The sequence below is a fragment of the Symphalangus syndactylus genome, chromosome 3 (genome assembly GCF_028878055.3).
Source record: "Symphalangus syndactylus isolate Jambi chromosome 3, NHGRI_mSymSyn1-v2.1_pri, whole genome shotgun sequence".
Taxonomy (NCBI): domain Eukaryota; kingdom Metazoa; phylum Chordata; class Mammalia; order Primates; family Hylobatidae; genus Symphalangus; species Symphalangus syndactylus.
In genome coordinates, this window is record NC_072425.2 from 72,760,566 (window position 1) to 72,771,530 (window position 10,965).

At 40.9% G+C, this 10,965-nt stretch overlaps 1 protein-coding gene across 3 annotated transcripts in view; it reads left to right on the forward strand.

Annotated features, from left to right (window-relative positions):
• Window positions 1-10,354, forward strand: part of CEMIP2 (cell migration inducing hyaluronidase 2) — an 87,101-nt gene extending 76,747 nt beyond the window's left edge. For all 3 annotated transcript variants that reach the window (XM_063636997.1, XM_055272275.2, XM_055272276.2), the window contains 3 exons: window positions 3,435-3,589; window positions 7,883-7,986; window positions 8,333-10,354. In XM_063636997.1, the coding sequence (XP_063493067.1) occupies window positions 3,435-3,589; window positions 7,883-7,986; window positions 8,333-8,529 (456 nt within the window). In that variant the 3' untranslated portion in view covers window positions 8,530-10,354. The remainder of the gene's footprint in view (window positions 1-3,434; window positions 3,590-7,882; window positions 7,987-8,332) is intronic.
• The last annotated feature ends 611 nt before the right edge of the window (window positions 10,355-10,965 follow it).

The following is a 10,965-nucleotide window of genomic DNA, read 5'->3' on the forward strand; positions in this document are numbered from 1 at the left end:
TCATCACATTTTCTATTGTTGGTAGCAAGCAATACAACAGAGATATAAATACCTCCTAAACATTTTGTGTTTTTAAATACATTTAAGAAATGTTTTTTTTTCCTGAGTAGATTGTGTTTACTCTTTAACCTTATTCTTTGAAACTTAAAATAAGCTTCAAGATTGTTTAAGATATGGGAAATGAAAGTTTTAACATCTCTTTGGCCTTTTATTTTAAGATTGCCTCTTCTCTATTGTTTCAGTTGAGGAAAATGAAGATGCAAAGTGTTAGTTGTCTTTTCTAAGTGGCTTGATGGATGTATAGACATGAGTTTCAGTGTCAACACTAGCATTTGCGCATAGAGCAAGGTTAGCCACTGAGAACCAGGTCTCAGCATGTGGCCTGTCCAAGATCAGGTTGACCTAGGTGCCACCATACAAAGATCTCTTTGGGTGACAAGTATCCAGCCTTTCAACTAACACTCAGCCAAGGCCTGTGCCATCTCACGTGGTCTTTTTAGGGGCTTAGTGTTTTTAGTGGTGGGCAACATAATCACAAATCCATATACATGTGGAGAAAATTTAATTTTACTTTTTTTCTTAATTTTTTTTTATTGTCGTAAAGTACACATAAACTTTACTATCTTAACCATTCTCAAGTGGGCAGTTCAGTGGTATGAAGTCTATTCATATTGTTGTAAAACCATCACTACCATCCAGCTCCGGAACTTAAGTTCTACTTCACAACTCTGAATTAAGACTATCCCTATGTAAATGTAGCTCAAAGATTCTTGTTTTTGTTTGTTTGTTTGTTTTTGTTTGTTTGTTTTTGAGACAGGGTCTCCCTCTTCACCCAGGCCAGAGTGCAGTGGCGCAATCTCGGCTCACTGCAACCTCCACCTCCCAGGCTACATTGATCCTCCCACATAGCTGGGACTAAAGGCATATGCTACAGCACTTGGTTAATCTTTAAAATATTTTTTATGGAGACGGAGTCCCACTGTGGTGCTGAGGCTAGTCTTGAACTCCCGGGCTCAAGTGATCTTCCTGCCTTGGCCTTCCAAAGTGCTGGGATTACAGGTGTGAGCCACCACACCAGGTTAAAGATTCTTCAAGTCTGTGTTTATGCTTGTTCCCCTCCTTTAGCAGTCCTGCATTTTGTAATATACTCATGATGTAATTTTATTGGCATGAAATTTGCTAGCTCAGCATCTGAATGCAATCAGCTGCATGAGGAACCTGATCCCAGCCTGTTAGCGTGGTAACTGGTGGGAGTTGCATAAGGGAAGCAGGTGGGTGCTGAGTCTCACTGTTCTAGTAGTTTACTAGGTAATGAGAGAGAGAGAGAGATGGGGAGAGCATTTTGCCAAAAAAAAAAAAAAAAAAAAATCTCAGGCAGGCTATGCCCCAGAGTCTGAAAACATTGTTTGACTCTATTGTTACACACTGGATGCCTGGGACTCTAGAAAAGTCATATTTATCCCCAATACTTTTTACATTCATTATCTGAAAACTCTTCCCTAAGATCTGGAATTGCATTAGGGTTTTTTGTTTGGTTGGTTTTTTTTTTTTTTTTTTTTTTTTTTTTAAGACAGAGTTTTGCTCTGTCATGCAAGTTGAAGTGCAGTGGCTTGATCTTGGCTCACTGCAACCTCTGCCTCCCAGGTTCAAGAGATTCTCCAGCCTCAGCCTCCTGAGTAGCTGGGATTATAGGTGTCAGGTACCATGCCCAGCTAATCTTTTTTATTTTTAGTAGAGATGTGGTTTCACTATGTTGGCCAGGCTGGTCTTAAACTCCTGACCTCAGGTGATCCACCCTCCTTGGCCTCCCAGAGTGTTGGGATTACAGGCATGAGCCACTGCACCCAGCTGGTTTTGGTTTTCTTTTTTAAGACAGTGTCTTGCTATGTTGCCCAGGTTGACCTTGACCTTGAACTCCTAGACTCAAGTGACCCTCCTACCTCAGCCTCCCAAGTAGCTGAGATCACAGGCATGGGCCACAGTACCTTGCTTTGCTTTAGTTTTCATGGAAAGTATTGTGGTTTTTTTAAGCAACAGGTTTTGGGGATACTTTTCATGGGGGCAGTCTGAATATGTTGAGGACTGTTAGGTATTTTTTTCTTAAGTGTACCTCAATTTTAAGTATTGAGATTTAAAAACATAAGGAAATCATGTCTAGTCTTTCCACATATAAAATTTACTTCAAATGCTTCCAGAACTATTTTCACTGGATTGGTGCAATTTAAACTTAGCTAAAGGGCTTTTTTTTTCTTCCCCGAGACAGAGTCTCACTCTGTCGCCCAGGCTGGAATGCAGTGGCACCATCTCCGCTCACTACAGCCTCCACCTCGTGGGTTCAAGTGATTCTCCTGCCTCAGCCTCCCAAGTAGCTGGGATCACAGGCATACACCACCATGCCTGGTGTATCTCTTAGTAGAGATGGAGTTTCACTTTGTTGGTCAGGATGGTCTTGAACTCCTGACCTCAGGTGATCCACCCACCTCAACCTCCCAAAGTGCTGGGATTAGATTACAGGTGTGAGCCACCACACCCAGCCTTAAAGTGCCATTTTGAATCCCAGTGAGATCAAAAGTGATTAGAAGTAAAATTTAAATATTATAATTTCCCCAAGCATGGACAGATGTAGTGGTGAGAACATTTCTCCTTTGTTAGCCTTTAGCATAGTTTATAATTTTACACCTTATAAACAGAAACAGTGCCTGTGGGTTTAATTAGTGCTTAGTTGTTTTATTTTGCTCCTTCATTTTTGGCTGAGAAATTAATGATATTTGGAAATGTCTGGAGTTCCTTTTTCTTGAAAACGTCACAAACCACTGATTTAAAGGGGATGACTTTGAAAATTTAGCTCACAATAATTGTGAAATAAATGTAGTAGTACTTTGTAGCTTAAATTCCAGTAAAATTATCACTTTGTCATTTTGATCTCAGAGGAGAGCTACATTTGCAGCAAACTACAAATATAAACTAATGTGGAATTCCTGTGGATCAAGGCATGATACATATTTTTATGTGTGTGTGTGTATTTTTTCCTGAACCAATATGACAATAAGCCATCTACACTGAAGGACAGAGGCAGCCACCTATCATGGACTTATAAAGCTTTGACCCCAGTGAGAGTGTGTGTAAGAAGGAATACCTTGAACACTTCAGAGTGAAGTCACCCAGCTTAGCTGAGTGGGGGCCACCATGCCTTGCTCAAAGCAGCTTCTCCAGTCAGCAAACATCAGTCAAGGCAGAATCTATAGGCAGTGCCTAGGAACACAGGCACAATTTCAGATGGTGAGGAAAAAGCAAGTGAAGCACACAGTTTGAATCTTGGAAATACACTTTGAATCATGGGTTTAGAAGACACAGGGAAAGGGCCGGAAAAATGAGTCATCCTGCAGATGTTCTCGAAATGATGATGACAGCAGAAGATGTTTTTGCATTCTCAGGTCAATGGCACTGACTTTACCTTCCGAAGTGCAGGCGTCCTCCTCCTTGTTGTGGATCCATGCAGCGTTCCATTCCGGTTGACGGAAAAAAAGATTTTTCCTCTTGCTGATGTCAGTCGCATGGAAGAGTATTTAAAAACAGGCATCCCTCCAAGGTAGGTCAAGCTTGTGCTATAACAGGGAAAAGCCACCTTAAAGATGTGGAGTGCTCCAAACCCATAATGCCTGGTCAAGTCCGATTTTTTTACTCTCTGGACATTCAGGGCACTATGCAAAGTGTTCATTCCTCTCCTACCTCAGATGGACGCCCATGTCGTCTAAGCTGCTTATCATTGACAAGCCAATGCTTACCTGTGGCAGAACTTGGATATTGCAACATTTTGCAAATGGTGGAAGGCTCTTCGGAGGAAAAAAGCTCATTATTTGGAACATTACTATCCCACTTTTAATTTTATTTATTTTTTGAGTCTCATAAAACAAATATCAGAGCGTTATACTTTTTAGTATTAAGTTGATATACTTTGTCCACAACCCCCTCAGAAGGTCTATTACTATTTTGAAGTGATTTTCCAGGCAGTTGACCTTTGCAGCCCTCTGTCCCACTGATGGTCTTGGACAGCATTGCACTATGACTGTGATACAGGAAGTCATCACCTGGGTCACTTGGAAATGGCTGGAAAAGAGTAAATTGATTTTTGAAGTGGTTGAGTGTGCGATCGCTCTTATAGAGCACTAGTCTGATTGGTTTTCTTTGATGTCTCTGAAGAAAGCTGCATAGGAGAGAAACCTTTCTTTTTCTGGGTTGGTGAGACCCTGCCTGGAGGCAAGGAGATGAACTCAGGGTGTTTTCTGCCTTTGCCGCAGATGTTGATTTATACACAGGCTTTCATTTAATGGAACCATTAAGGAAGGAACATAAGCTTTCCCCAAATTAAAGGCCTATCTAGCTTTAGAATCATTTTCCAATAGCTTATGCTTTATAGAACCGGATGCCAATAAATTCTATGAAGTCGCTGGATTATTTGGATGTAACATTAAATGTATATATGTAGTTCTGTCTTCTGGCTTAAGATACTTGTACAGCCTCAATTTTCTTGCAGGATTTAAAGATTTTTCCTAATGTTGAAAATACATGCACTCATTTCCCCTAAAACAATCCAGGACATAAATCTCACCACAAATATTTAGGACAACGTGGTAGTCCTGCAAGGTACCCCATAGATTTAAGAGGTAAAACCAACTCATTAACAGAAAGGCTTTTAAGATACTGGTAATGCTGTTTCTTGATCCGCCCTCTGGTTATGCAGATAGGTTTCGTATGCAAAAATTCAATGTGTATGTTGTATTTTAACAAAGTGTTAAGAAGGTATGGAGCAACTGGCAGTGACTTCTAGGGAGACGGAGCATGTGTCTACGTGTATACGGTTGCAGGGTAACCTGTAAATGATCTTATGGGTAATTCTGACCTATTGAAGAAGGTCAGGTCTGCAGGGTAGCCGTGCTTAGACTGCTGCACTAATTTTAGATTGTGTCACCACTGCTTTAGAAAGACTACAGTAGACCGGGCATGGTGGCTCACACCTGTAATCCCAGCACTTTGGGAGTCTGAGGCAGGAGGATCACCTGAGGTCAGGAGTTCAAGACCAGCCTGGCCAACATGGTGAAACTATGTTTCTAAACATAATCTCTACTAAAAATACAAAAACTAGCCGGCATGTTGGTGGCACCTGTAATCCCAGCTACTCGGGAGGCTGAGCCAGGAGAATTGCTTGAACCCAGGAGGCAGTTTGCAGTGAGCCAAGATTGTACCACTGCACTCCAGCCTGAGCAACAGAGCGAGACTCTGTCTCTAAAAAAAAAAAAAAAAAGAAAGAAAGACTACCATAAAGAACCCATACCAGCATGAAACTTAAGGCACTTAATCTTTTTTTTTTTTTTTTTTTGAGACGGAGTCTCGCTAAGGCACTTAATCTTAAGAACTATCAAGACCCACATTAAGACATACTACACAAATTTCAACTTCCTGTAGGCATCCTTGATGACTCTGAAAATAAATCGATCTAATGTTACCTTTTAATTAATAAGAGCTACTCAGAGGCCCCTAAACACTGATTTGTTCTTGAAAATTTTTGTTTCAGTAATACCGGCCAAGAGTCAGGCACAGTGGCTCATGCCTATAATCCCAGCAATTCGGGAGGCCATGGCGGGACGATTGCTTGAGGCCGGGAGTTCAAGACTAGCCTGGGCAACGTAATGAGACCCTGTCTCTATAAAAAATTTGAAAATTATCTGGGTATGTGGGCACATACCTGTAGTCTCAGCTACTGAGGAGGCTAGGACAGGAAGATCCCTTGAGCCCAAGAGTTTGAGGCTGCAGTAAACTAGCATCACTGCATTCCAGCTGGAGTGACAGAGCAAGGACCCTATCTCTAAAAAAAACAAAACAAAACCAAAAACAGTTGCCCAGGCTGGAGTGCAGTGATGTGACCACAGCTCAATGCAGTCTTGACCTCCCAGGCTCAAGTGACCCTCCTACTTCAGCCTTCCAAGTAGCTGGGACTACAAGTGCACACCACCAGCCTGGCTGTTTTTTTGTTTGTTTGTTTTGTTTTTTAATTTTATTATTTTTCTTATTTTTTGTGGAGATGGAGTTTTGCTGTGTTTCCCAGGCTGGTCTTGAACTCCTGGGCTCAAATGATCCTCTCATCTCAGCCTCCCAAAGTGCTGAAATTAAAGGCATGAGCCACTGCACCTGGCTGGCCAAGAACATTTCTGATTAAAGTTTTTGAAACAGCGAGTCTGTATGTACACACACACACACACACACAGAAAATAAATACATTATTAAATATATTGCTAAAGGATATGCAACAGAAGTTGAATAAAAGGAGAGACTCTGTTTCTGAATGGAAAAATTAATAAATATTAATTTCATGGACTAGTTTCATGGAAGATAATTTTTCCATGGACTGGAGGTGGAAGGGGATGGTTTCAGGATGAGTCAAGTGCATTACATTTACTTAGTTAAAATATAAATTTGACATATTTCCATTAGTATCCCAAAAGGTACTTTTCTACCGTACCTGACAGTTGATACTGTAGTTCATCTGGAAGAATAAATGAGAGAGTAGTAAAATTACGGTAATACAAGGGGCTTGTTTTTATCAAATATTAAATATTTTATCAAATATTAAAATAGACCATGAGGCCATAGGCCAGCATAGTTTTGGCAGAGAAGAGCAAGATCAGAGAACAGAGAATCCACAGATAGGTCCAAGTATGTGTGTTGGTTTACTATGTGACAAAAATGGCAATTCAAACCATGGAAAACACAGTTATTTATTTTTAGAATTGTGTTTATCCATTTATTTAATAAATAGATAATAGAACTTAAATAAATAGAGTATTTGAAACAAAACAAAACCATTCTCTCATGTTACAGTAGACTTATTCCCTGATAGACAATGGAGAAGGAAGGGTGAGGGGTGGATGACGAGAAATTACTGAATAGGCACAGTGTACATTATTTGGGTGATGGATACCCTAAGTGCCCTGACTTCACCACTATGCAATCCTATGTATGTAATGAAATTGCACTTGTGCCCCACAAATTTATGCAAATTACAAACAACAACAGCAACAGCCATAGACTATTCCCTAAAAGAGCTGTGCCCCAAACCATCCACTAGATCAGCAGTCCCCAACCTTTTTGACATCAGGAACCAGTTTCATGGAAGATAATTTTTCCATGGACCAGAGGTGAAGGGGGATGGTTTCGGGATGATTGAAGCACATTACATTTACTGTGCACTTTATTTCTATTATTATTACATTGTAATATATAATGAAATAATTATGCAGCTCACCATAACGTAAAGTCAGCGGGAGCCTTGAGCTTGTTTTCCTGCAACTAGATGGTCCTATCTGGGGGTGATCATCAGTGACAGATCATCAGGCATAAGATTCTCAGGAGCACACAACCTAGATCCCTCACGTGTGCAGTTCCCAATAGGGTTCCGCGTCTATGAGAGTTGCATGCCACAGCTGACCTGACAGGAGGCGGAGCTCAGGCTGTAATGCAAGTGTTGGGGGGTGGCTGTAAATACAGATGAAGCTTTGCTCACCTGCTCACCTCCTGCTTTGCAACTCGGTTCCTAATCTACTGGTACCCATCCATGGCCCAGGGGTTGGGAAGCCCTGCACTAGGTGAACTTACATAAATGATTTGGTTTCTGTATGTGTTACCCCTTGTAAGAGCAACATGCGAAGCCCATGGTGGTGGGGTGGAAGAGTGGGAATTGGATGGAAAAGCATCTAGGCTTTTTTATTTTTGGATTTCTGCTTTTATCTAATATTTCTATTCAGCACTCAGTTCAGAAAGACTCAATAGAAAGATACTCATGCTGAAGGATTGAAATTGGCTCTGACTTTCTAAATTTCACATACAGGTCAATTGTTCTGTTGAGCACAAGAGGAGAAATAAAGCAGTTGAACATTTCACACTTACTAGTACCTCTGGGATTAGCCAAACCAGCTCATCTTTATGACAAAGGTTTGTATTTGCATTATCCCATGAAGTTCTTACAGGGCCAGCAACATAGGTAATTTTATGGTGCAGTTCGGCTACCAGACCATTTTCATGAGCTTGTTTGCTGGAGTGGGTATCATTAAGATGACTTCTAAATAAGGGCACAGTGTGAGAGGAAGTGTGTTGGGATGTGGTTTGTTATCTGGGGCAAAAGGTGGGTGGTGAGAGTTCATTTGCTGATGTAAGGAAGTGCAGAGTTTTTTAATAGCTGCCTTTGTTTTGCTCACCTCCGACTCACCACCTGTATTCTCTTGCTGGAATGTAGCTATAAAAATTGAATTTTTTTTTTCTTTTTCTTTTTTTTTTTTAGGGAGTACCATATTTTTGGGATTCCGTGGAAACTTTAAACCATCATGGACTAAGCTATTTACCAGTCCTGCTGGACAGGGCCTTGGGGTGCTTGAACAATTCATACCTTTGCAGCTGGACGAATATGGTTGTCCCAGAGCCACCACTGTCCGCAGAAGAGACCTGGAACTGCTAAAGCAAGCTTCAAAAGCACATTAGAGACTAACTGTAACTTAAGTGCTGGGGGAAAAAAATGTGAACTAACTTATTTAATTTATGGCATGTTAAAATGACACTGTTAACCCAACGGAACCATTTTCCAGTTTGATACAGAACGGGGAGAAAAGAAAGCGTTTGAAATCATTGCTTGGATACCAGCTTCATGCACCTTCTAGTTGTACAAAATGTTAAAGACGTTATTTGTATTTGTAAGGCTGGTGTATTCAGAGAGCAGATCTCTTATTCCTCACTTTCCACCCCAGTATTTTGTAATGACCATGAGCAATATTTTTACTTTTTGTATAATGGGGTGGGGTGGAGTGGGGGCTTCTGAGAGCCTGAGGTCTTTAGAGGACCAGCTGTTGTAGCACCTTGGATACTTGAAGTCTAAAGCTCAGTTGTGTCAGGTGGCAGTTGACTTGGTGGCTGGCATGTTCAGCAGTGCCTGGGGCCCTGTTTCTGGGCAGCCTTTGAGGATTTTCTATGATATTGAATGACAGTTTTAAGTGGCAACTCAGGCCCAGCTCATGCCCTTTTTTGCCTGGACATGTGCTATTTTTATTCACTTGTGTATATCAATTACTTGTAAGGGTTAAACTTTCAAACAGGAAGTATATTGGGACAAAAGGGCTCTTGGGAATTAGATATCCCTTTAATCTGTGACCATTGGGCAAAAAATTTTCCTGCAGCAAAAGTCGGAGGCTGTTGGGACCATTTTTGCAGCTTTAATCCTTAGCCTCTTTTGACTGTATATTTGTGTTTAAAATGCAGAGCTGAACTGAATATTTCCTTTTTTTTTGTTTTGTTTTAAGAAGCAGGTTGTTTTCCTGAACCATAAACTTGTATCATTTTAACTTGCACAAAGGAAGTCTGTTCTTGGTATTGCTCTTGCACTTGGGTTTTTTGTTGTTGTTTTGTGTGGATTTTTTAAAGCTTTTCTTTTCACCTTCCTGCCAGGAAAATCCCAGAAAGCTTAATGATACCCCAAAATGATTACACCCAGGGAGGAAAAAAAGGAGCGCTTTCTAGGGTCAGAATCGTGGAGAGAATACTCAGAAATGAACCTCTTTAAAGCCTTACAGGAAGGAGTCACTCTTACTTAATGAAATGTTAAAGCCAATTAAAAAGCGTGCCGTGATGCCCAGCTTCCCTTTCCACAGGGTGCATGCGTCTCCTGCTGGTGAATCACATGCGGCGAGAGGCAACTGGCTCCACAGCCTGGGATGCTGCCATACCAAGAGGAAAGAAGCAGCAAAATGCCTTTATGTTGTTCTAAACCCCCCACACATAAAGTGTAGAGGAGGGATGGCCAAGGGTGGGTGGTAGAAAGTGTGTTCAGGCTGACACTGGCAATGAGTACAGATAATTTCACTTTCCTCTTCCAGGGGCAAAGGCTGATGGCCTCTACCTTTGTGTCCAGGAGAAACTGCAGAGCAGCCCTGTGACTTTACAAAATATGCTACCTCAAAGTGCTACCAATAAACCTTTCTAACTGTAAGTGCCCTTACTAAGGGCACATGTCTTAATCAAAGTTAGTTTTTTGTTTTCTGGGGTTTTTTTTTTTTTTGTATATGGATGAATGAGATCTTACCTATTCAATATATTATTGGATCATGGTTCCTGAAGGTCATTAAAGTTTGAGTGTGTGTGTGTGTGTGTGTGTGTGTGTGTTTTATGACTTAAATATCTTTATGTGTGTTTTTTAGAGCTTGGTTCTTTAAAGATTTGGAGAAGATATGTAAATTACCAAGGCACTTGGTTTTTCTGTTTTATATACTAATAATCAGGGCCTAAGTTAAATAAAAATATGTGCGCATGTATTTTATATATGTGTGTATGTGAATTTATTTATTATTTATTTTATTATTATTATTATTATTATTATTATTTTTGAGATGGAGTCTCGCTCTGTCACCCAGGCTGGAGTGAGGTGATGCAGTCTCAGCTCGCTGCAACCTCCACCTCCCAGATTCAAGTGATTCTCCTGCCTCAGCCTCCCAAGTAGCTGGGACTACAAGCACACGCCACCATACAATGCTAATTTTTGTATTTTTAGTAGAAGTGAGGTTTCACCGTGTTGGCCAGGCTGGTCTTGAACTCCTGACCTCAAGTGATACTCCTGCTTCGGCCTCCCAAAGTGCTGGCATTACAGGCATGAGCCACCGTGCCTGGCCTGTATGTGAATTTGTATCTCTATCTATAAATTTAAAATTCCAGATTCCAGCTCTAAAGAAGTTACTGATGGAAGTGAGGAAGACACTTGGTGAACAGAATCCACCAAGTAGATACTGTAAGAGTAAGCTTCAGAAGGGCAGGGACTGTATTCTCCAATGCAGAGGTTCTCAATCTTGACTGCACACTGGAATTACCTGAGGAGCTTTAAAAACAATATAGAGACCTGGACTTTACCCCCTTCCCCCTAGATTCAGATTTAAT